General features: G+C 38.6%; 1 protein-coding gene across 4 annotated transcripts in view; it reads right to left on the bottom strand.

Moving 5' to 3' along the window:
• Window positions 1-6,623: 6,623 nt before the first annotated feature.
• LOC127443767 (potassium voltage-gated channel subfamily C member 1-like) overlaps window positions 6,624-27,458 on the bottom strand; it is a 75,159-nt gene continuing 54,324 nt past the window's right edge. Inside the window, exons 2-4 of one of the 4 annotated variants that reach the window (XM_051702658.1) lie at window positions 25,581-26,511; window positions 12,606-12,791; window positions 6,624-6,875 (exon numbers count right to left, since the gene is read on the bottom strand). In XM_051702658.1, the coding sequence (XP_051558618.1) occupies window positions 6,766-6,875; window positions 12,606-12,791; window positions 25,581-26,511 (1,227 nt within the window). In that variant the 3' untranslated portion in view covers window positions 6,624-6,765. Of the gene's footprint in view, window positions 6,876-7,409; window positions 11,852-12,605; window positions 12,792-25,580; window positions 26,512-27,458 lie in introns of those variants that run through there. The other 3 variants (XM_051702630.1, XM_051702649.1, XM_051702640.1) reach the window with 3 other exon arrangements.

Here is a 27,458-nt window from a genome sequence, read left to right as displayed (position 1 = left end):
TGGTCTGAATGGAGAGGCTAAAAGTTTTTAAATGATGAAAAAGATACTGAGTGCACCTTTAAGTGGCAAAGTAATTAAGAATTTATATATAAATTGAATGGAGTGGCAGGGCTCATAGTACAGTAGTAGCCAGTATGATTTTTGGTGTTGCTGTGAGTTCACTCTGAAGTCAAGAGTGCTATCCTACAGATTCTTAGACTCTGTTTACACCTGGTATGAAGATGTTTAAGGGCTATTTGTTTGAAATGGGATGACACTAATAATAGGTGTAATCAAGGTCCAAACCTTTTTGAAATTTGTGCACTCAACCACTTTCGGAGGTGGTCATATTTGGCTTTAAATGTAAATACCGTCCAATCCGAAAATAGTGTACAGTTTTTTTTTTTTTTTTTTGTTCTTTCTTGTTCTTCTTTTACTGTTTTGCACTTTACGTATTATCATGCAGTAATACACTGGCATAATGATTTATGCATTTTGTCATGAAATCAGAGAACATCCCCTCGAAATTTTAACACAAGTGGTCAAAAGAGACGCATTTGAGCGACCAGATGTAAACAGTGATTTGCCATGCCTGTCCACTTGTGATTAGTTCACCCAAAAAGCATCTTAAAACCTGGTGTAAACAGGGCCTTACAGGTGTCAAGCACCTAGTGGGTAAGTGTAAAGTATATAGACAGTTGAAAGATTATCGTAGTCCACAGAGTGGGAGGGGTAGAAACTAAGGCTGTGCTTTCAAATGTACACAAACAGGTATTTGTGAGTCTTGTAATTACTGGTGAGGAAATTACCACTGTAAATACCCCGTTATCATTGGGTCTAGTTATATCTAGCACTGGATGTATGTAGGCAGAGGCAGCAGACTGTAATGATACCATTTCTGAAAGAGATTAGCATCAGTAATAATTACGTGAAGAACTTTGTGTTCTGATGTGTTAATGGGTCTCATGAATTGGGGACCCAAATAGCGAGTACAAATGTAACCAGACAGTGGGGAGGCACAGGAGAAATGGGCTGCCATTGAAAGCAGATCACATACTTGTGTTGCTATGGTTACAGTACCTATTAGGTAACTAGGTTGCCATAGTGTCTGAAAAGATCAAAGCTCAGTGGCAGAAGAAGTGAGGCTAAACCCCACCAGAGTTGGTGCTGTTGTGCAAATTTCATGGCATCATCATACATTTATTTTAAGAAATAATATATTTTCCGCAACTTAAATGTGTTTTATGTCCATTATACAGGAAAAAAATATAAATTATTTTGAGAAATTCTATTATTATTAAGGTATGTTGTGTAAAAGCCATTTAATCATTCTAATTTGCTATGCGTGGGGCTAGCCCTTCATCTTCAGTATTCATCAATGGAGATCTGGAGAACGTCATGCGCATGTGCAACGAGCGTTCAACAATGGCCGAGGGGCTGGTTTGCCTTTGCCACTGAGTCAATCAAAAGCTTTGATCATATTTATGTCAGCAGACATGAGCATCGGAAGTTACCACTCTTGATTGTAGACCTGCTAGTGAAATTCATTGGTAAGTTTTAAAAGCAAATTTTTTTCTAACGTGCTGTTGGTTGGATTAGTTAAGCACCGTTCATCATTTAATTGAATTGTATGCCATTGCATTGAGGTGTTGTGTTGTAGATGCATTGGTTTGTATTAGATATTAATGACTGCTAAATACTGGGAGTCTGTCATTTTTATTCGTTTTGTTATGCTGTTCATTCGAGTCAGTGAGATAATATGCACACCCTTTGATGATTTGCCTATTTTTGGTTTACTTTCACGGTCACTTGAGCTTTTTGACGTGGATGTGCAGGTCTTAGTGGTGTTTTGTGCTGAGATTAAATTATTAGGGATTTTTGTGTGGCATCATGTTCAGAGGTTGCCCCAAAAAATTTCTTAATTTGTCATTCTCTGTAAAATTTATGATAAATTAAGTTCAGTTAGGAAACTCTGTGGCGCAGGCTGATAGGTCACTCTTGCACACCTTGCTATGTTAACCAATCAGAACCTCTTTTATTCCTCATCAAATTATATAAACCGCCTACGCATCATAGCGGCACGGTTGTAGCAGCATGGTAACATGCAGCATTTCTCAAGACTTGCTATTTCTCCTTGTTTCCCACCTTCATGCCTCTTCTCGAGCTTCAGACCCAGAAAGACTCTTTTTCCTAGAAGATCGGGGAGCTGATCGAGTATCATACGAGATCCTGGAATCCCTATCTGCAGCACCATACCACCATCCTTCATAGGAGATTTTAGCAGGTAACGAGATAAATTTCATATTTGTTTTTCTAGAAGAGAATTAAAGCTTTTAAAAGTATCTTTACATAGCTGTGTTAAGCCTGCCCTGTACCTGCACAATCAGTTTTAAGCAAACAGAATTGCGTTTAATAATTTGTTTGAAATGCTTTGGAATAGTATTTCAGCAGAAAGTTATCTATCTAGCTTGAACACAGCACTGCTTGAAACCAGACTAGGACTGGGTTCGAAATTGCATACTACCGTACTTCTCATGCCATTTCTGCCATTGATACATGCGGTGGAGGTAGTGAGGGTGGTGTGCCATTCCGAACTCAAATTCATACCAATATACCAATAGGGTCTGAGGCTATATCGTATGATCGCACCTACTGTTTAAGTACAAGATATTAAATAGTAGAATATTCCCTTGTGGCTTACACTTCTTAATTCATAATCAGTAATCCATTATGCTTGTCATCTCCTTGGCCTGCTGAGCACATGTGCTGTTTAAGTGCCGCAACCGCAGAGTCTTTAGGCCGAGCAACTAAACATCTCACGACACTGCAAAGCAGCGCAAATGTGCTGTCAAAAAAAAAAAAACATTTCTTCACTTACTTGTTTCTCCTGTAATTTAATTAGGATCACCTATTGCCTAACCCAAACTAACACAGTTCTGCCCTCTCTCCACATGTCTCCGGATCTGAGACCCAGAACTCTGCCTCCTTCTATGACCGTCTCTTCCTAACGGTCGATGGATAACCTACAACGAGTCATGGTTCGCCTGCATTGAAGCAAATATGTCTACTCAAGGGACTCTGTATCCAGAAGGGACTCTGTATGCAGAAGCATACACCAGCACTCTTCAAGCCGGAACAAGATCACTCATCACCCAGAGTTACCTTCGTCTATCTAAAAGAATGGATTGCTGGTTTTCAGCAGCATGTATCTTAGACCAGTTCAATTTATCTGAATACTCATCGACACTGCAGCAGTTTGTGCAAAAAAATAAAATTAAAATAATAATAACAATATTTGATTACTTAACAATCACACATAGTTTATTCAGGCCACTAGATAAACTCCAGTGGGAACACATTTTTAATACACTGCTAGCTACACACGTCTGAAATCCACCTCACTTCAGCACACATGTCTGGCAGTCTGATCTGCTCGTTGGGGGGGGCAAATAAACCTTATTTGCTTGTTTTGTCTACTTATTTTTTTTAATGTGGTTTTGGGGGGTTTTATGTTTGTTCAGTAGAAGCAGCACACTTCTTTGTCAGTAGCAGAGTTTCCGTGCAACAGCAGCAGCATATTTAATCATGTCAAGTAGCAGCAGCAGCTGCAGCATGCGTAGAGCAGATCTAGTCCGCCAAGACCAAGCCCATACCATGTCATATATATATATATAGAATAAAAAATACTGTATATGTTATACTACTCCGAGAGTTGTCCTAAATGAAATGACAAATTAAGTTCAGTTAGGAAACTCTGTGGCGCAGGCTGATAGGTCACCCAGGCACACCTTGCTACGTTAACCAATCAGAACCTCTTTTTTCCTCATCAAGTAATATAACCCACCTACGCATCGTAGCGGTACGGCTGTTACAGCATGGTAGCATGCAGCGTTTCTCCCTCCATCTCCCCAGCACCAGCTGTCTAGATCTGCTCTACGGGGATGGGGATTTTATGTTTGTTCAGTAGAAGCATCACGCTTCTCTGTCACCAGCAGCAGCAGCATGCGTAGAGCAGAACTAGTCTGCCAAGACCAAGCCCATACCATGTCATATATATAGAATAAAAAATATATGTTATACTATTCCGAGAGTTGTCTTAACTGAACTGTCATGATCTATTTTTATCAGTCATACTTGTTTTTATTTTATAAGTACTAGGCATTGAGGGGCGTAGCATCCATTATAATGGCACATATATGACAGTAGATAGGCTTTTATGATAGATTTTTGACTCCCCTTGTTTGAGTCCAGTGAAACCAATTAGTTCTAGTGTGAAACTTCTACCTGTCAATCAATCTCTGTGCTAAAATTAGGTTTTTAAACTTTGCCGGTTAAAGTGCATACACACATGCACAAATTCACAGAACTTCATAGTCCCTGATGTGAACATAAAGTGTAACATGAGAAACACATCTGTGAATCTCAGTTAACACAGTTACTCCACTAAAATAACTCTATAAATAATAATTCTGCTCTAAACGTGATGTTTGCGCTTATTAAATGCATGCATAATTGCCTGAAATGATCCGCTGCTTTTATTTGTCTTCTTTTTGTTATTATGCAGTTTGCACTTTATTATCATACATTAAAACATTGAAATAATGATTGATGTATGCAGTCATAAAATCAAATACCCTCTACTCAAAATCTAAACACAAAGAGACAAACAATACCAAGTGTAAATGATAATACTCATCTAATATGCATATTAATACCAGGGAATAAACAGGGCACATGCACAGTGGGAATGTGAGGGACAAAGAGTGAAGTCAAAACTGATGCACTAGGTTAAAATGTTTTTCTTGTTTCTTTTTTATCTGTCAAAATGACAGACAGAATTTGGAATTATTCATCAATGTTTCAAAGATCAGTCAAATAATTGATTGTTAAGTGATTGTTTGTGCCCCAAACTAAATAATGAACCTGAGACGCCACTGTTAGTAACAAAAATGGTAATCTGTTAGCAGCTATAATAAGTTATTTGATGCATCATTTACTGCTAATGGTGAATTCTGCTATATTTAGCTCCTTGTTTAGCTAGAGTCATGCTTATGTAAGGTTGAACTGAGATATATTTATGATTTACCCTCAACATTATTGTGGCAAGGAGGGCGGGGTGGGAACGGAGCGAGGCCGCTGGCGCGATTGCTAATGAGCGTCACCTGCACGCCGCACCGGCCTCGTGTCTCACGGAGGAGCTCCGGGAGGATAAAAGGAGGAGTGATGACGGTGAAGGATGAGAGAGGACCAGGCCTAGACTATTTGTGCTGTGCTGTGCTGTGCTGTGCTGTGCTGTGCTATGCTATGCTGTTGTGTTGTGTTGTGTTGTGTTGTGTTGTGTTGTGTTGTGTTGTGTTGTGGCAGTCGTCCGTGAGGGGCTGCCGCTTTACTTTCATTTTGTGTTTATTTTATAATTAAAGTGTGTTTGAACGTTCGCCGGTTCCTGCCTCCTTCTTCCCTGAACTACTAACCTTGTTACAATTATTATTGCAAATCATGCAGTTTGTTTAATCATGCATAATCAAACACATTTTTAACATGTAACTATTTATATGGATTACATGTAGATTGGAAGAAAATGTACCTAGGGTAGGAATAACCAAGCAAAGTTTAGCCACATTTTATAATATATGTGTAATATATATGTAACATTTACTAATAATGTAAGGGTTGAAAGACAACCCTGGTGAATAAATATAAACAGATTAGTAATAGGTGAATCTCTTTTTAGTGTACAGAGGAGTATTGCTACACTGTAAAAATGCAAAAAATTAAATAAAAAGTGATTTAAAAATTATAATAAATAAATACATTATAAAAAAGACAGATGCTATTTATTTACGAAAATTTTGTTCATTGTGATTGTGTTTAAAAACATTCTGCAACCCCAAATGTAATATCGTATTAGCATAAAATGTACAAATCCTTCATATCTGTTTTGACAGAATCCTTATTTAACCCAAAGTTTTGCTTGTTTAAAAAACTCAGTTAAAAACCATTTCTTACACACAGGCAGTGAGCTCACGACAAACTAACTGGATATAGATTGTCTTAGTTAAACCTAGTCAGCCTAGTTAAACCCATTTTTTTGTCACTTCAGTTGTTCAGCTGCATGATTCTGCATGCATACACTCAGCTTTCTGTTTCACAAGTTTCACTGCAATTTGGAGAATCTGGAGTGTATTGATGTTCCTGCTTGGTTCAGAAATAGAAATTGTTAGAGTGTTAACAACATTATAAATATGCACAGTAAGAGTTTAACCAACTCAAGACACAATCTCTTCACTAACATTAACAAACAAAAGGAATGTAAAAGTTTAAAAGTGCAAACAGCAAACAAAGGTAACTGATGACTAACAGCAGCAGCACAACAGAGAACAACAATATTAGTTTGACCCCATTCACATTCAAAGGCAGTTTTGTGACATTTTGTTAGTGGATAAGTTTGAACATGTAACCCTTTAAAGACATTACTCTAAATATTCAATAGCAAGCAAGTGCAACACGAAAAGTATATTTACAATACAGACACACTTACAAAAAAAAAAAAAAAAAAAAAAAGACACATACTGAACAAACATGCACTCAAATACACATTTTACACCACACCACCAAAACTTGTAACACTATCAGCGGCCAACAAGGGGGGGGTGGATGGCTGGCAAATGTCCCTCTATTCATTTAACATGAAGAAAGATTTCTATGTTAGACTTTATATTTCTAACTGTAAATCCAACCCATGTATCCACCCATTCATGTACACAACAGACTTATAGATGGTTATTATCAGGAAGAGGGAAGGGTGTTCAGGGCCATGCACACAGTGGTTGGAACACCACGATTCATGACACACACTGAGTCTGCAGGCTGTTTGTGCTGGCCCTGCCGAGAAGCCTCTACAGACATAAAAAAGAAGAGAGATAACAGATAAGTTATTACCCAGACACCTAGAGAACAAAGACGGGTGCAGGATGACGTGCGAACAAGTGCAGAAGAGAGATGGAGGGGTCAGAAGGGGTAGGAGGAAAGGATGAAAGGAGACCAGAGGGTGACATTAATGCAATCTGCAAGCAGGCAAGTTTCCCATGCATCCAAGGCAGGCTTCTGCATCATACCTCAGTGAGCAGAGAGTATGTTGACACTGTTGCTTACCAGATTCAAACTTCAGCTTGTTCACGGCATGCAGGTTTGTCACAGTTTCCTTAAAATGTTAATGGTTTAATTTATCACCATGCTCATCACTGCAGTCTGCCATGCTGGAGACACATGTTTTTCCCTTTTTACTCCCTCCCAAACCACCTCTTTGTGCCTGTCAACTTCAGGTCAAAGAGAGTATTGGCAAATCCAAAGAGAGAAATAGAAATAAAGCAAAAATTCCATTCCAATAAAAAAAAAAAAAAAAAAAAAAAAAAAAAAAACTACACCCTCAATTTTCATACAAAATTTATTTCATGCTTTAGTTGAAGTCATGTTTTCCTGTTTTTCTATGCAGTTATTGTTGCATAACATAGTGCATGCATTTGTTTTCCCTAAAGTTCTAAATTGCATACAATTCTCTTATAATGTAAATTTACATCCGTCTGTTTGGCTTTTCTTTGTTTTTGTAGCTAAAAGAAATGAGAGCAAACATCTTAACGTGATGCCATTTTTCTTGTTTTTGATTTTTTTTTTCCTCCAGAAATAACACTGTGAAAAATCTGCACTTGATATGTGAAATAAACAGTTGCTCACTATAGATTTCCACAGGATCTATTCACTAATAATGACATAGAACAGCAAAATAACAACTCATTTTGCTCAGTTTTTTTCTCTATAAGATCCAGAATTACAAGCATGCCAGACAGAAACAAAGTTGAAATGTTTGAATTTATCACATAGAAAGCTTGAGAAAATACAATCTATCTTACGTCAGTAACCACTAAAGTGTCTCGTTCAGAATTTAAGGTCAATGTGACCAGAGCATCATCTGTGGTTAGTAACAAATTAAAGACATAATGAAGAAATCTGTTGCTGATGTAAATAACATGGTCTTTGAATACTTCATTATCCATGGCTACATGTAAATTCTACAAAAGTGAAGAACTCTCAGAGAAAATATTTGTTTTGTACAGATATTCATAACAGATATAGAATATTTTTCTCTTTTTTTTTTATGTAACACCATGCTCATGCTAAAAGCAACAGGTAAGAGTCCACTACATCTGTCACTGATGACACTGCAGGTACTGCTGTTAGTGATAATGAAACTCATTTTTCTTGTTTTTAAGCTATCCATCCATTGCACTCTTCAGCTGATGTATTGTCCTTCTTCCTTAAGAAGTGCTTCCTTTAAAAAAAAAGTCCTGGTCCATGTGCTCCCTTATTCAATCAGAGGGCATTAAAGACAGAATCTTACTGAATAAAAACATTTGCCACTGTGACGACTAACAACATGATCTACTGTGCTCTCTTTCTCTCTACATATATGTCCCTTCTTTGGACTCCAGCCCCAAATCCCTGCCATTGTGGAGTCAAGAAATGCTGGAGAAAGGAACCCAAGGCTTTCATTTCCCCTCTGAGATGCTTCTCTCTTCTCAGGTCACTTTAAGCACCTCTGACTGCATATACTTAACTAGGGCAGTTTCCTCTTTGCATGAATCTGCAGTAGAAAATACAGGGGAGGATGGGATTGCTCAGGGTCATCCTGCCAATGGGCCTTGTTTTTTGTTCAACTCAGAATGAGGAGAAAATTGGTTGAGAATATAAGTGTGCTGGTATTCCTATTGGTCTCTCTCTCTCTCTCTCTCTCTCTCTCTTTCTCTCTCTCTCTCTCTCAAAAACTTTGATATGGATTGCATTTGAAATCCAAAGTTGGAAAAAGAGAGGTGGACAGAAATGCAGAGAGAGTGAAATAATTGCAGAGGAAGGAGAGACACCGTCTCTCTTGCTGTAGTGTCATGCAGAAGAATTTCAGGCTGTTCATTGCAAAGTGGGAAATGTGTGGCCCCTGATAACTCCTACCTTGGATCTCATTAAACAGATAAAAAGAGAGGGGAGAGGAGAATTCCACCAGAGCAAATGGAAAGTAAAAGCAAAAAGGGGAAACTGAACAAAAATGCAACAGGAATAATATAAAAATTGAGTTGTTGTCTTTCCAGATGTGAGAAAGGGTTTTATGTAAGAATGTGCCCACGCAAAAAGAGGGACACCCTGAAAACAAATATTAAGTGAAATCTTAATGAATCATTGAAATTCCAAAACTGGATTTGGACTTTATAAAATTAACACAAATCCATTTAACCTGGAAGGCAGGGTTTGCTTCAAAAGACGCAAGTCTTTTTGCCAGAGGTTTCCCATTCTGAAGTGGTCCCTGGATCAATAATGTGCTCTTAAAGTAAGGTATAGGTTTCTGATCCCAGTTCTTTTATAACTGATAAACATTTGTAACTAGGGAACACTTCAAACTTTCCCTGAGATGTTTTGGCCACAGAGGTTTCTCTGATGGCTTTGTATTATTTGAGAGCTAGTAGGTAAAGACAAGAAACAAGCAAAACCAACACAGGTAGAGAGGAGACAAAAACACAGTTCCAGAAGACAAGGACCTGAGAACAAGACAGACCAGACCAAATCAAACACTGCAGAGAACAGAAGGCAGCAGAGCAGGAGGAAGACCCATGGAGATATCTCTAACTACACCACTGCTCTATCTCTTAGAGAATGGAGGGGATTGGAGAATGGGATCGCCGCAGGAGAACTGGCGGGCCGCAGGACCCAGTAGACATCGACACCACCTCGGCCAGCGTTCGGGCCTTGCTGGTTATGGTGCCCAGGCTTCGAGACTTTTGATAACCTTAAGTTTAGTGGAGAGAAATGTGCTCAGAGCAATTGCTGAGACACAAAGGTTTTGTTTGTGCACTGCTTTACCTATGTCAGCTAGCTCCACACCATGTTTTCATACCTGGTTGTTGCTGCTACAAGTCAGGTTTTAAAGGGATTAAAATTGCATGCAATTTCTGTGTGACGGCATGCACAAAGAGCAGTTGGTTAATCTGGCATTAGAGAGGACAAAGAAGGCTGTGGATTGCAAGGCAATAGACAGACAATCAACATATTGGTTGAATTAAACAGTTTACAGATTTACATTGATCTAGAAATTCACTCAAACCTTCAATTCACTGATAAATTTGACATTAAGGTAACCCAAAAAAATAATGCCCTGACCTAGTTAGATGATTCGCCAGGGTCAATTTCCAGCCTTATCTCATGAAAATTACATGACTGTGGTGATATTTTTGCAAAATGACTATACGTGGTTCAGCGATTACACATATCATGGCAGTTCCGTGGTGAAATATCCACTGAATGGTGCTAAAATTTAGTTAAATATTCTCCTAAAGAGATGATGTGTTTGAGACAAATGTCCTATCGAGTTTTAAATCAACAAAATCTACCTCCCCACCCAATCCCTTAAACCTAAACCTAACCGATAGTGTCATAAAAGCAAATGTGAGATGAAAAACGTAATTGCTGAAGCAACCACATAATTTTGTGGTGCTTCTTGAAACTTTTGGCTCATGTGTTGTGTGCAAGTGCAATGCTCTATCAGTTGAGCAACCGATTTTGCTTGAACAATCTTAAAAATGCAATTAGTTATGTAATGCAAACAGCTTACAAGCCATCCACTACAGTACAAGTGCTTTTACATCATAAGATAGCATTGTGTTAGGATCAGGGTGAACAGTAAGCGTTCATGAACTGATAATCTACAGTTTTAACCACTGATTTGTGTGAAAGTGAATGAAACGAACCACGTGAAAATCATTTTGCAAATATGCAGGTATAGTAAATTGATTCTATGAGACCAGTTGTCCATTTCAAGCACTTTTCAAGGTATAAGTGTATACTGTATGTACACCATGTCAACTTTTTCTTTGCCTGTGTGCAAAACCAAGTCTTCACTATCTTATCCAATACCATACAGGCCTCAGGACAGTGTGCAGCAAGGCCACAAGACTGCCCAAACACATGCACAACATAAAGCTACAGAAAAAAGTTAAAAAAAACACTGCATGCACACACACACACACACACACACACTCACACAAGCACACAAAAACAACTCTAGAACAATCACCCACACAAATAAATTTACACTTACACAAATGCACATAAAACACAGATACATTGATTCAGGAAAAAAATAATAAAATGAACACATTTGTTGGGAACCATGTGTTTAGTTCTGCCTAGTGATGATGTTGACTACCTTGTGGTGCATTTGGCTGTGGGTAAGATTTGAAGTCAAACAGAGCATGCTCACACAGAGCAACACGTCATATGACACAGACAGACAGCCCTATTGTTTAGAAAATGATGAAGCACTAGAATGACAAATTGGTAATGCTTTTGAGGATGGTAGCAGTAGTCAATTTTTTTTATATGATTCATAAATATATGGCTATGTCTGTTTTTGCTGTCACAGTTGGTGTTGGTATAATTGTTGTTGAAACATCATTCTGGGTGTGATTATTTTGCCATCTTGTCTCAAGTCTATTCATACAGCATGGGTCAAATTAGTTGACATCAAGGGGAGTTCATACTAGAACAGTGCCATGAGTTTACTTGATAATGTGTCAGTCTTTATATCACTACATTAATTGCTGGCGTGTTGCACATTCATTGACAGCCTCTAAAGCTGAAGACTGTGTAGGGGCCTTTTATTTATCTAAGGCTGCTGGGAGTGGTTTGAACGCTATGCTGTATGGTAGGAATGGATATCAGGTGGTGACCCTGGCATGGCCATCCTCTGGGCTATGCACCCAGCCTAGCTGCAGCAGTGGGTAACCCTGTGGGCCGGCTGCCTCCACCCCTGACATCCCTGAGAACATTCCAGCTATAAGCCAATCAGGTAGCATAAGGAAGATGGGAGAGAGGGAGAGATGGAGGGAGGTACAAGCATAGAGACAGACCCCAGGCATGTACAGTGGTGTAAGAAACGAGTAAAAAACAAACAAACAACAAAGAAAAACAGAAAAAAGGGAAGATTAAGGTTGGCCCCAGGAGGCAGCTGTATGTGTGTTATATGAGTTTGACATAATGCAGCATGGTGTGGAAAAAAAAAAACCTTTTTTACAATATGTTCAAAAGAGAAGAGGGTTGGAGAAATGTGACTAGTGGAAGGATCTGAGCGTGCAGGGAAGGGTCCTTATCCAATACGAATCATATTTGCAAAAGAAAAATACACAATTTGACAGTAATCCTTATAAATAATACAATAATTAATTAAACTTTAAGATGTTGCTTCCTTGCAGTATCCCTTCACCAACAGGAGTGAGCCATTGTGGGTGAGTAAAGTCTGAAACTGACTTCCAACTAAGATACCTGAGATGGGAATGTGTATGTTGGGAAATTAAGTTCCTGAGTACAAATTTGGTCTTTAATCTTAAATAATTTTGTGATGAAAATGTCAATTTTTGTATAGTTACAAACTGTCTGTTGTGGGCGCGCTCTGCTTGTCTGTATGTTTGGACTGTCTGTGTGTATGTTACGCTGTTTAACCATGTCTTTATGTTGTCTGTAGTGCACTTGAGATATTACATTTGTGTTGATGTGCATGTGTGGTGGGCAATAGGTTAGCTGTTACATACCATTCCTCACTCTGGTTCCCATGTTTGTGGATCGTCTGCCAACGTTCAGGAGATAACAAGGAGTCTCTCCCCCTGGCTCGCTTGGGTTAAAGATCTGGCCGTCCTCAGGGGAAATGGCTTGGTCTATGTGGGGACAATCCTCATTGGCCAGTGCTGCTTTAGCTGCCTCGCCGTTCACTTTGGGATCTTCAAACACATAAGCTGTTAGAACATGTAGCCATGGCACTACACCCAGTTTAAGGCATGTGAGTGGTTGTGCAGGACAGAAAGGTAGTATGGATCTTTGGTAACATGGATGTAAATGAATGAATGTGCTGTATGCATGACCAGTGTTTTTGGAGCATACTCATTCAACAAAAAAGAAAAGTTAACGTGCTATCACAGTTTTTCATTGAGATTTCTGGTAATATTTTCCCCATGGAAATTTAGTACAATTTGTAGTAAATGTATTAAACAGTATGGGACCTTCAAGTAGAGTTGGAAATATCATAATTACAAGTAATGAGCACATAAACGGCCACACAAAGCTGCACTTACCAGTGAAAACTCGGAATTGATGAGTTGTGTTGTTGGAAAGGCTGTCAACATGAAAGATGGCTGAAAGCAAGTAAATAATTTTGCAAAATTATTCAAATTTCAGTGCTGCATTTAATTAATATTAATTTGTTTATCTATATGGAAATTAATTAATAATTTGTTAAATACCATGTATTAATAAATCATGTAGACTATGTAAAAGTGATCAGTGTTTATTCACTTACGCTTATGCTGAAAAACTGAAAAAATGATCTTTTGCTATTTTTCATTGTGTATTATTTTATTTTTTTATTTAATTTTTTTTTTTTTTTTTTTTGCTCGGCTTTTTCTTGTGTCCAACCTGAAAGTAAGACATGTTGTAATAATGAATGCCCAACAAAAAAAATATGCTTTCTCACTGGTTAGGTCACACAGAGGTTCAGGTCCCCCCTATCAATGCACACCATCCATCGACTGGTTAGGTCACATAGAGGTTCAGGTCCCCTTAATCAGTGCACACCATCCATCTTTAAAGGTGCACTCAGTGATTTTTTTCCCCCTCATTAATAAATTTTTACTCACAAAAAATTAATAGAAATTCTGAAAAATGTGTAAAAACATGAGCACTCACAGGAAATGAAGACTCAAGTCATTTCGGTAACCTAATAAAATGGTTTTATTCTACATGGAGAGGGTCCCCTTATTTGGGCTGTCTTGTTAGGATCACATGACTATTTGAAAACTACTCACGTAATCTCAGTAACCACCCTAATATTCCACTCTTTCACTTATGGATTATGTGACACTTATTATTATCAATCATGGCTGACTATGAATAGTGGACTGTAAACTATAGCATTTGAATGATGCTGCATCCATGACCCTAGGTGTAAATCCAAGATGACTGCTATGTTTACTAGCACAAATATATATATATATATATATATATATATATATATATATATATATATATATATATATATATATATTACTGGGTGCACCTTTAATGTTTGCATCACCTTTTCCAACAGGTGCATTCTAAGGGGGTTAATTAAAATGAAAATCTCCTAAAAACTGGCACACAGTACCAACTGAGGTAAACTACTGCAATAGCACAAACCTTTTTACATGATAACCACACTTAAAGGGGTCATGGTATGGGAAAATACATTTTCTTTGATCTTTTGACATATAAGAAGTACACATACTGTATACATTTGTAGCACTACACTTGTCCAAACAGCAGGGTGCTGCTATGGCTCTGCTCCAAAAAAATGAAGAAGGACCATTGAATTATAGCCCCTGGCCACAGTGTAATATATGGAAACAGCTCATGGCAACCAGCCTGTTCACCTGTGAGCTCTGTGGCAGCCAGAAGGTTCTGCTCACTCGATTTACACCTCATCGATCAGACCGGTGAGAATGGAAAACGCTGCCAAAGCTCCTTGGGCAAAGAACGCTGAGAACTATCATTTCTCCACCTCGATTTTCCATTGTATCGCCAACACTGATTCAAACACGCCCTCACTAACATATTACTTTCAATTAAAGAGCATCTATAAACAAGTGCAGCTGGGTTTGACTGCGGTTATTCAAATAGGACATGAGTCTGGTTGGTAATATTAGAGTAGCTTCATTTCATTATGGACTATTATTGATGGTAAAACATGCACAGTCTGTAGACACACACACTTCTGTATAAAGTAACACTTCAACACAACTGTGACATAAAAAATACTGATATCTTCTCAAGTTGTGTTTTTATTCCCTAAGATCCTGTTCTTCCAGACAATAAAAGTAGTTAATGAATACACAGGCCTCCGTTTTCATAAAATCACCTCAATATTTCGCATTACCAATGCAGAGAAAACCTCTTATTTTTGGCAGTTAGTGTGTAAAATATGTGAGGTTAAATATGATTCAGGCCATGTTTCGAGGTTTTGGAATCGATATAGTACGTTTTTTGTAGAGTTTTTTTTACACAAAAATTCAAAACATACACCCAGGAAGAGCAAAGAAGTGACACAATTATTTGTAATGGCGATTCTGAAAACAGGAAGGGAGGGGGAGATGACTCATCTTTATGTGTAGTTTGAAGAACACAAGCATCTCGTTCTCAATTCTGTTGTTTCTGTTTCTCTCTCTTTCAAATTTTGAGGCCTAAATTTAGTTTTGAGTACTGTTGTGTATTGTTACAGCAACAGTGTATGAATATATACAGTACATATGCATATAAGCTGTAAGTCAATATCTGGATATATAATAGAGTGCAGTGGCGATTTGTCAGGGCCAGCAAAGCCTTCTCTGCTGGCGTAACATGCCTAATACATAAATATTTTTTCATCCTTTCATTCTCACTGACCTTTTTGCCTCTGTATTTTCAATCGCTTTCCATTCCTAATTCATCAAACGAATAGAAAAAAACAAAAAGTTTATCCAATCAGAATTTCTTCCTCGATGCTTACAAGCAAAGTGTGACAACTGTTTCACAAATCGCATGCTCCGAAGCAGCGTGTGAGTCTGAGCTCTACCCTGTCAGGCCTTCAGAATTTCTGCAGAATCCCTCATCACTGCAGTGAATAGGCTTCTAAAGTCAGATTGTCAGATTCATCAGCCAATCAGATTGATTTATTTGTTCTTGGTGGGTGTGGTCTTTAGGATATGTCCCAGTCCAGGCCTTCTAGCTGGCCTTGAGTGACACAAACAAGAGCTGTTATTGCCGCTGAGAAGAGATCCTTATGGATTTAAAAACCTGAGATGTGCTGCATGATTGTGTGATTGATTAATTAACCAGGACAGGGGAACTGATATTCACTTCAAGCAAATTGGTCAGTGCTTTTTGCATTATAGCAACATCAGGAGTTTTCTAAGTGTAAATTAGGCTTCTTGAGCATTTAGTGTCAGATCAAGTTTTGAAAAGTAACCATGTACCCTGATGAAACAAAATTTATTGCAAGCAAAATTTAAATCGCAAGTATTATTAGAGAGTTTTTCTTGGTATTAGACCTCCTTGTTTCTGGCTTTCGTGCATGGACGTGTTTTTAAAATGTCAATTGGTATCATTAGTTGACTGCCATGTAATGTATGATAGGCATACAGTGTCTTATTCATTGTGAAACTGTGTTTTCTTAAGGCATGAATCGCACTGAAGGCCTAGACTTAAAATGCACGGGCTGTGGCTGATTGAGTGTAATAATTGGATCATACTGCAATAAGTGTTGATAAACAGCAATATCTCATGTTCAGAAATAATCAATATTTCATGAATAAAAAATAAAAAAATGAAAGTAAATATCAAACCATTGAGGAAATTTATTCATTGCTTTTTTAAGTTTAGACATTTTTGGGGGAAAAATATTTAAAATGTGTAATGTACAGCTTTTTTGTCAACAGATCATTCAAATCTGTACAGTATATGTCTGTAGCCACATAATTTGATAGGACTGTTTTTTGGCTAAATGAAATATTTAAAAAAAAAAAAAAAAAAAAAAAAAAAACATACTGAAAGAACTGTTAACTCATAATCTTAGTTATCTATCAATGATAACATACAGATCAACAGGATCCTAAAAGAATTTGGACACTCAATCCAAAATTAATTAATTTCACTGCATAAATAAAAAAATATCACAGCCACAGCTGTATCAGCCACAACATTAAAACCACCTGCCTAATATTGTGTAGGTCCCCTTCCCACATCTCAGAATAGCATTCTGAGATGATATTCTTCTCAAACAAATGTACAGAGCGGTTATCTGAGTTTCCGTAGACTTTGTCAGTTCGAACCAGTCTGGCCATTCTGTCTTAGCCGATTTGCATCACTCACTTCGGACTCAAACAGTGCATCTAACACCCCCCACCTCCATAGAACCACCCTAAACCACTTACCTGTCATAGCCGACATGCATCACTCACTTCGGACTCAAACAGTGCATCTAACACCCCCCACCTCCATAGAACCACCCTAAACCACTTACCTGTCTTAACCGATTTGCATCACTCACTTCGGCCTCACACACTTCATCTAACACCCCCCACCTCCATAGAACCACCCTAAACCACTTATCTGTCTTAGCCGACATGCATCACTCACTTCGGCATAACACACTTCATCTAACACCCCCCACCTCCATAGAACCACACTAAACCACTTACCTGTCATAGCCGACATGCATCACTCACTTTGGACTCACACACTTCATCTAACACCCCCCACCTCCATAGAACCACCCTAAACCACTTACCTGTCTTAGCCGATTTGCATCACTCACTTCGGACTCACACACTTCATCAAACACCCCCCACCTCCATAGAACCACCCTAAACCACTTACCTGTCTTAGCCGGCATGTATCACTCACTTCATCAGACGTTTCCGTCCACTGAACTGAAGCTCACTGGATAATTTTTGTTTCTGGCACTATTCTGAGTAAATTCGAGAGACTGTTGTGTGTGAAAATCTCAGGAGATCAGCAGTTACCGAAATACTCAAACCAGCACGTCTGGCACCAACGGTCATGCCACAGTCCAAATCACTGAGATCACATTTTTCCCCATTCTGATGGTTGATGTGAACATTAACTGAAGCTCCTGACCCATATCTGCATGATTTTATGCACTGCACTGCTGCCACACGATAGACTGATTAGATAATCGCATGGATGATTGTTGGTGCCAGACGGACTGGTTTGAGTATTTCTGTATCTGCTGATCTCCTGGGATTTTCACACACAACAGTCTCTAGAATTTACTCCGAATGGTGCCAAAAACAAAAACATCCAGTGAGGTGCTGTTCTGCAGATGGAAATGCCTTGTTGATGAGAGAGGTCAACAGAGAATGGCCAGAATGGTTTGAACTTACAAAGTCTACAGTAACTCAGATAACCACTCTGTACAATTGAATGCTATTCTAAGATGCGGGTTGGCACTGTTTTGGTGGCACGAGGGGGACCTACACAATATTAGGCAGGTGGTTTTAATGTTGTGGCTGATCGGTGTATATACATTATATACTGTATTTATAAAAACAGAGTACTGTATATATATATATATATATATATATATATATATATATATATATATATATATATAGTTTCTATTAAAGTATATATATTTTTTTATATATATATATATTAAAGTGTCTGAATACTTCAATTTGAAATCTATTGTAATATCATTTTAACCTTTTTGTGAAATGTTTGCTTAAAAAGTGTGCTTGTACATGTTTTTTTTTTTTTTTTTTTTTTTTTTTTTATAAACGGAAAATGGTGTGATAATGGCAATGACATGACATTCATTTTGAAATGTGACTGAAGTTTCAAAAAGAAATTTGGGGCCACAGTATCCTATAAGATTATTTTGTATTTGTATTATTCATTGGCTGTTTTACACAATGTACTGTATGTATCATGTATCTTTAAAAATAATAAGGAAAAGCTTTTGAAATGTATTTATTTATTTTGAAGAGTACATGTGTACAGTACAGTTTCTTCAGGGGTCACATGGTTAAAGAACAGATCACAGAAAGCATGTGCTGATAATTCTGTGTGAATGAGAGTTTGAGAACTTACTCACTTTAAGTACACACTCACACACACACACACACACAGTCATAATTATTTATATATTAGAGTAGAGCCACAGTGAAGAGCAACACTTCTGGGACCCTGCTGCTCCTGTCCTACTTCCTCACTGCTAATTCTGCTCCGAAAGGTGAACAGCCTCAAGTTTTTTCCTCATCTTCACCACCCCCTACACTTTGAGCACTCTACTCTTCTGTGTATGAAATAACGTCAGGTACTGTATGGCCAAACATCTTCTACCAGATGTCTTACTGTATATGTAAGGGGGCTGATCATATAGTGTACAATAAAATATAAAGTATATTATACATAACATAACATTATCTCAAGTATGATTCACTATTTTGTAAATGTACAGTTTAAGTATACATTTATGGTTCTTCTGTGCATTAAAAAGTCTGATGCACATTTTTCTGGCATGTATGCTGGTTCCTATGCAGCTTCTGTGACCACCCCCTATTTTCTCTGAGCTCTGTGAATATTGCATTTACAGTTAGAACAAGAACAGTTCTCAAAATACTATTATGCTGGATATGTTAAGTGTGAGTGTCATGAAATCCAATTCCCATCAGTCACAGCAGCATCCAAATATGGCCACCTTGGACTCAAATCCCCATGCACCACTTCGATCCCAATCACCAGAGTTCTGATCAGCCTCACCAGACTAACAGACCCTGTCACATTCACCAACTGCAAAGTATACGCTCAATTCCTTGTGTCTATATGTTACCAAGCCTTCATTGTTCAGCCTGATTTCCTGTTGATATACTGTAACAAGTGCTTAGTTTGGGGCAATGGAGGAGTCAGGAGACAACGAAGCAGGTTCAAGGTCAGTCCTTTTATTTGGAACCACACAATCGACGGTAACCGTCGATAATAGAGAAAACGTAAATAACTGAAAACACTCTAAACATAAACATAATCTCTCTCTCTCTGGGTACGGGCTGTCGTACTTGACGAACCCCCTCTCTGATGCTTCGGCGTCCTTTTAAGCCTTCCTCCGCTATCACTATAATGAGATACAAGTGTTAGAAATAATTATGAGCCAGGTGACGAGCCTTACCGCTCTCCCTCTCCCACAGACTAACACATGACCATGACCAACATGCCACATGCCCCCACCGCTGACTCAGGCCGGGGCAACATCCGGCCTGCCTACTCACCCATTGTTGTGAGACAACAATGGTTTGTTACACATTGTTGTGTAACAAACTTAAAGGGCTGGAGAGCCACTGCGTTCACTTTCCGGTAGTCGACACAGAAGCGGACCGAGCCATCGCTCTTCAGTACCAGAATTACCGGGCTGGCCCAATCACTATGCGACTCTTGTATTAAGCCCATTTCGAGCATTGCCTCTAATTCTTCCAGAACAATCTTTTTCTTGTGTTCAGGAAGACGATAGGGGCGGCTACGAACCACCACCCCGGGGGTGGTCTCGATATGGTGCTCTGTGAGGTTCGTGAGACCGGGTAGGGGTGAAAACACATCCGCGAATTCCGCTTGCAACCTGGTAATCTCTGTAAGCTTCGACAGTGAGCGGTGGTCTCCGCAAGGGACCGGGGTGAATGAACTTGATTTGGGAAATACCTCTGGCCCGAGCTCCATCCTCTACGGAACTACCGTCGCCAAGGCTACAGGTACCGCCTCCCTCCATGGTTTGAGGAGGTTGAGGTGGTAGATTTGACGTGCCCCTCTCCTATCCATTTGCCTAACCTCATAATCCAGATCTCTGACTCGTCGTGTGACCTCAAAGGGTCCTTGCCACTTTAGTTGGCGACTCTCAACTAAATATCCACCATTAAAAATGTATATACATTTTATCCCTTAGGTGTCACTTAACAGCAAGTTATGTATTGTTTTCTACTGCATTCTACCTCAGTGTGTGCGAGCTGTGTGTTCTAAAGTACTGTGTGTATAGCACAGGAATCGTGCAAGACGATGACTGCAGCTCATTGCAGAGTGCGATTCCTATTGTGCGGTTGCTAGGACACTGTTGCCATAGCAACAGGCTCTAGTGCAGCATAAAAACACAGAAAATGAAATAATAAAAAGATGGTGTGAAAACAGAACGATCAGCCCATCTTTTAACTTCATCAAAAGAAAGCTTGGTTTGAAACTAACATGACAGAATTATCTTGCATGTAAATATTGCAGGAAGTACTCTTTCTATCTCTCTGTATGAATTATTGCCAGGGCCGTAGCAAGTTATTCTGGGCCCCCTGACTCTATATTGCTCTGGGCCCATTTCCTATTTAAAAATACTGTTTAGAATTTGTTGTGGGGCCCCACTGGAAACTGTGGGCCCTTAGAATCGTTACCAATTTTCACCCCACTAGCTATGGCCCTGATCATTGCTATACCTCAGCTTTTCTCTAACAGTGACATCATAATTCATTGAGTGAATTCTCAAAGTTCAGCATTTATCCCAAACTCTCACAACAATGGTTTTGTCATATTCAGATGTGCAGTCACAATTAGAATATTGCATACTGCACCTTTATGGTGTGTGCGTGTGTGTGTGTGTGTGTGTGTGTGTGTGTGTGTGTGTGTGAACTTTGATCCAAATCCATTTTTAAGCCTAACCACGGCTATGCTGTCCTTTTCTCTTGATCATTTGAACATGTGAAATCCATCAATATTATGTGCAAAGTTTTGTTTTATAAATAAAATTTAAAAAAATAAATAAAAATAAAAACATGACAGATGCTTGATAAAAAAAACAAAAAAACAACAACAACAAATCCCTTAATAAATTCAGGATTATTTTCTCTATTTTTCATTTTTGTGCAGGAAGATGACTGTGAAACACACCCTGATCTCATTATAAAAATAATGTAACTGTGGTGACATTTCTGCAAAATGATAATATATGGTTCCTTAAACATATAACGGCAGTTCCAAAGTGAAATGTAGCTGTGTGGTGTTGAAAGCTAAATAAAGAAAATGTGCTAATAAAGAGAAGAGGTTATAAAAGTTTCAGGTTAATGCTCTGTCAAGTTTTAAATCAACAAAACTTACCTCCCTACCCTAAACCTTAAACCGTAACGTAAACGAGATTATTATAAAAAGCATATGTAAGATGAAAAACGCAATGGCTGAAGCAACCACGTCTTTTTGTGGTGCTTCTATGACACTTTTGGCTCATGTGTTGACTCGCATGCTCTTCAGGACTCATACCTTGGTCTTTTGCATTACATGCGCAACACTCTATCAGTTATCATGCTAACATACAAAGTGATCAAACTCAAACAAGCTTGTAACTGTAGTTGGGTATGTAATGCAAACGTTAAAATGTTTTGCCTTACAAGTAATCCGCTATAGTAAAAGTGTTTTGATGTCATAAGACTGAATTGTGTAAGGAACAGAGTGAAAAGTGTTTATGAAATGATAATCTGCTGTTTTACTAGTCATTTGCTTGAAAGTGAATAAAAGTCATTGCTGTTGTAGCGCCTCTAATATTCATTTCACAAGGAAACTGCCGCAATACATACAATGAGCCATGTAAAAATCATTTTGCAAAACTGTAGGTATAGTAATGTGAATCTACAACCCCGTTTCCACCTGGTATAAAGATGTGTTTTTAGTGATTGGATCACATGTGGTCAGAATTAAATACAGGTCTAAATGGGGTCTAAAATGTTTTGCACTAAAATGGTTTAATTTGCAGATTGCGAGCAGTTTAAAAGGAAATAACCGTCTGATCGGAAAAATTTAAAAAAGTTGCTATATACACAAGCATGAGAACTTCACAGATCTACTTAGGTGTGTCTGATATCAATATGCAGTGACATTTATGAGAAGCATGAACATCTGCAGCTCATGTTAATTCAACTTATTCACTAAAATAACTGACAATTCTGCTCGAAATGTTGATTTTGTGCTTAGATAAAATTTCTGCTGCATCAGGGAGAAATATTGCACAGTTTATTTCGCACTTTCTTTGTCTTTTTTTACTTTGTTGCAGTTTATTATCATGCAGGAACACACTGACATAGTGATTGATGTATGTCGTCATGAAACAGAGTCCCACCCCTCCAAATCCGATCTCAAGTGATCACAGAAGACGCATTTAAACGACCAAGTGTAAATAACGATGTGTCTCGCCTGACCACATGTGATCAGCTCACCCGAGACGCATCTCAATACCAGGTGGAAACAGGGTCTATGAGACCAGTTTGGTAAACCGACAAAGGGTTTTGACATAATTTATTTTAAGTCCTGATTAGCTGGCTCATCTGTTATGTAAAAAAAAATAATTCCATCACTTATGGCCAGCCAAATCTCCAGGGCCCCAAGCATTAAGTGGTTTACGTGCTGTTAACACCACCACTGCCTGTTTGCACATATGCTCAGTGCTCACAGTAGCTTAGTCCATCTAAAGCCTGGAGTCTGGATGTAGCCTAAAGGCCTCGATATACTTCTTCGTTCTTCGTTCACAGGTAAAAATAAGTTTTAAAAGAAGCCAAGCAAAGGTATACTGTTTCCGAACATTCAGACAACCGTTACACCGATGTGGGATTCATTTAGAAGTACATTTAAATATGAGGACGCTATATGTAAAACCTTAAATGTGTTATCCATGACTTTATGCCTCATTCTGAGTGGAATTCACATGAGGTGAGTAAAAGAACCTATTTAACCACTCAATGATGATTTTAAGTACTATATATGCAGTAGGAAATGTTTAATATGTCTTGTTTACATTATGAATTCATGACGCTAATGTGCTAACATGCTACACACAGCCATAATTTGCGCCGGTTACACTCTGTTATTGTAATTTATTATGACACTGATACCATTGCAAAGATGAGTGTATAAAAGTGTTAATGTGATAAAACAATGATGATAGAGGCATATCTTACTTTAGAAAGAGTGGGAATGGCTATTGCTGCAGATGGCACATGAGTGAATGGGCACTTGAGAGTATTTGAGAAGATTTGATTCGTTTAGTAGACAAAAAAAAAAAAAAGTCTTTGTCTCAGAAAATGTCTCTAAGCGAAGGATCGTACAGATGTAGGTACATCTGCACCAGCTCACTAATAACTCAGCACATCGATGTATTCATGTGGACCAATAGCAGTAAGAAAGTGTTTAGCAGCTGATAAGAATTTTTCTTAAAAGTTCGCCCCAGCGAGCTGTTTCAAACCACCGAAATGTATGCAAAAACACTTTCTTTTTGGCCAAATGTTATTCTAAATGATGTCACATCAATTCATTTTTTGATTTCGTAGGAAGTATATTGAGGCCTTAATTATCCAGTTTAGAAAATCCCTCCATGCAGTCAGACTGTGGATGGAGAGCAAGTCACTCCCAATTACTCTCCAGGACTAATAAGAGATTGTTCACCGAGCATGATCACACACAGCCAACAAGACCATCTCTTCATCTCTCTTTCACAGTTATCCACACGATCTGTGAGTGAGTGCTGTGAATGAAGGCACTCAGCACCACTTACTAGGCCATAAGAATGCTGAGTACAGAGAGGAGTGGTTGATATATCTTATTTATGCTGGTCAGCTCCTCTGTTATTACATTCATGTAAGTGAGTATAGCAAACAGTCATGCTTTTTTTAGGTGGCAACAATGATTTCAGTTGTCATTCACTTTTGTTATTTAAAAAAAAAAATTATAATAATTTAAATAAGATTTTATGGATACTGATTAGGATGATGTGTTTAACGACATCTGTAATTAGTTACAGAATAGTGTAAAAGCCAACATTCAAAAGTATGTTGAAAGGCATAAAATCAAACATGCCTACATTTAAAGGTTTTGCTTGTTTGTGTTCTTAAAGGAATAGTTCACCCAAATATAAAAAATGATGTCATCATTTACAAACCCTTATGTTGTTCCGAAGCCATTAGACTTTCTTTCTTCCATGGAACACAAAAGAGATTAGGCAGGAGGTTAGCCCTGTCACAATTATTTTTTTTTTACTGCATGATATTTTTTTATTTTATTTTGTTTTTCCATACAATGAAAGTGAATGGTGACTTAGGCTAACATTCTGCCTAAAATCTCCTCTTGTGTTTCACAGATGAAAAAAAAAAATACAGGTTTGGAACAACATGAGGGTGAACTATCCCTTTATGATCACAAAAACACACATAACCACTGCAAACATATAAATAAGACATAATTAGGGCAAGCTGATCGGCAAAGACAAAAACAAGCTTTTGAATGAGTGTGCTCCCATTAGTCTGGTTGGATGTAATTTACCCTCAAAGGAATCTGATGGGGGGGTGGGGTAGATAGGTATACAAAATGTAGCATGGGGTATTGGTTGTTATGCAACCATGATGCAGACATGTATGTGTTTTTGTTTCTATGTGTGTTGCTGTGAGGAGGCTGAATAAAATGCAGTGTGATGAGATTTTGTAATATCTCCAGATGGTTAGGCTGTATTTGAATGATTCCCAAATAAAAGATTTTGCATACATGTTACATATGTAATTTCAGGCTTCAAGGCAAATCTAGAAAGATGGTGAAGTGAAAGGGAAGGAAAAGTGAATTTAATGCCATTTCAGAAAGGGTCAGTACACACACACACACACACACACACACACAAAATGAAAATTCTGTCATTTTATTCACCCTCATGTTGTTCCAAACCCTTATGTCTTTCTTTTCTCTGAAGAACATAAAGGAGATGTTAGGAAGAATGTTAGCCTTAGTCACCATTCACTTTCATTGCATGGGAAAAAGTCTAATGAAAGTGAGACTAACATCTACTTTTGTGTTCAATGGAGCAAGAAAGTCATATGGGTTTGGAACAACATAAGGGTGAGTAAATGAGACAGAAGTTTCATTTTTGGGTGTACTATCCCTTTAATCAATTTTCATCAAAACATTTAATTTTGAGACAAGTTTCCTACCTGTTCTGTTCATTTCTAAAATCTCCTCCTGGGCAACAAGAGAGCAATGGTCATTTGGTGGGCTGTGGTGGGGCGAGTTCATGGCTGACTTACAGTAATTAGGTGAGCCCAGCTGGGGGGCACGGGGAATATGTTTGTTCTTTTTCTTTGGTAGCTTCTGCTTAGCCATGGCTAGAGAGTAGTACATCCCAAAGTTATTTACGATGACAGGCACAGGCATGGCTATGGTTAATACACCAGCCAGAGCACACAAAGCGCCCACCAACATGCCTGACCATGTCTGGGGATACATGTCTCCGTAGCCCAATGTGGTCATAGTCACAACAGCCCACCAGAAGCCAATGGGGATGTTTTTGAAGTGGGTGTGCTCGCTGGCACGTGGGTCATTGGGATTGGCACCGATTCGCTCTGCGTAGTAGATCATAGTGGCAAAGATAAGAACTCCAAGGGCGAGAAAGATGATGAGAAGGAGGAACTCATTGGTGCTGGCGCGGAGAGTGTGTCCCAGAACACGCAGCCCCACAAAGTGTCGTGTTAGCTTGAAGATCCGGAGGATCCGGACAAATCGCACCACTCTGAGGAAACCCAGAACATCCTTTGCTTCTGAAGAAGACAGCCCGCTCAGGCCCACCTCCAGGTAAAATGGCAGGATGGCCACGAAGTCTATAATGTTGAGGGTGTTTTTGATAAACGTCTTTTTGTCTGGACAGAAAGTGACACGCATGAGGAACTCAAAGGTGAACCACACCACACACACTCCCTCAATGTAGGTTAGGTAGACCACTGTCTCTGTCTCCTGGTTAATCCTGGAGCTGTTGTCATGAGGGTTAATATATGTGCGGTTAATGATGGGGTTGAAGGCCTCGTGTGTCTCCAGGCAGAATGTGGTTATGGAAACCAGTATGAAGAACAGCGAAGCAAATGCCACCCACTGCAGCAGAGACGGAGAGAGAGACAGAGAGAGAGAGAGAGAGAGAAAGGAAAAAAAAAAACCACAATATTAAAAAAAGGGCTTTTGTATGCATTCAAAAACAATTTCCCATAGAGGCAAGAGTAAAACTGAGGTCAGTATATCACTTTTTCCACTCTGCCTTACTTAGTGCAAAAACTGTCCTTACATATACAGCACTTTCTTCACTGGTTACATCCACTGCATTAACATTCCAAAATGGCAGCACTCTCCAAGGCTAATTGATTTGAAAACGTGTTTAAACCTTTTAAGATTAGGGTGCATAAAGACATAAAGATTATGTGTCTGACATGGGCTGTGTTATTTTGCTTAACCTCAATAGAGTATTTAAAAGCTCTTCCTGAGAGCGAGGGGAAAGCATTGTGTGTGAATATGAGCGAATATAGGATAAAGTTACAGGCAAACAAACAGTATGGAAAACACACATACATCCCATCTTTCTCTTGAACTCAAACTAATGAAAAGCTCATAGAATTACAACTGAATAAACATGTCAGTGCAGAATTTCCATGGTTTTGATTTCACTGTCATTTCTGTTCATATAACATGAAAATTAATTTAGTTAGCACACACTCCAACGCTGGGACACAGGGATTTTCCTTACACTTGTCAAAAACTTGCGACAATAAAACTAACCACTAAAAAACAAAACCCAGTGATGACAAAACTGAGCTAGAGTAAGATAGTTGCAGTTATTTATGGAGCTGATGGCTCTCTAAACTGCCAGCCAAGTAGAAATCAGCCCAATAGAAGAGTACAATAAACATACCAACTATAATAGCCTGGAGCTTATGGGATCTGACTATGATATCACAATCCTGCCCATGTCTCTCTCTCTCTCTCTCTCTCTCTCTTTGCAGTATGATGATATACAAAGAAACATACAACAGCAGTATGCAATGAATCTC

The sequence above is a fragment of the Myxocyprinus asiaticus genome, chromosome 1 (genome assembly GCF_019703515.2).
Source record: "Myxocyprinus asiaticus isolate MX2 ecotype Aquarium Trade chromosome 1, UBuf_Myxa_2, whole genome shotgun sequence".
In the NCBI taxonomy this organism is placed as follows: Eukaryota; Metazoa; Chordata; class Actinopteri; order Cypriniformes; family Catostomidae; genus Myxocyprinus; species Myxocyprinus asiaticus.
Note: the sequence above shows the minus strand (reverse complement) of the source record. Positions and strands in the feature narration are given on the sequence as shown.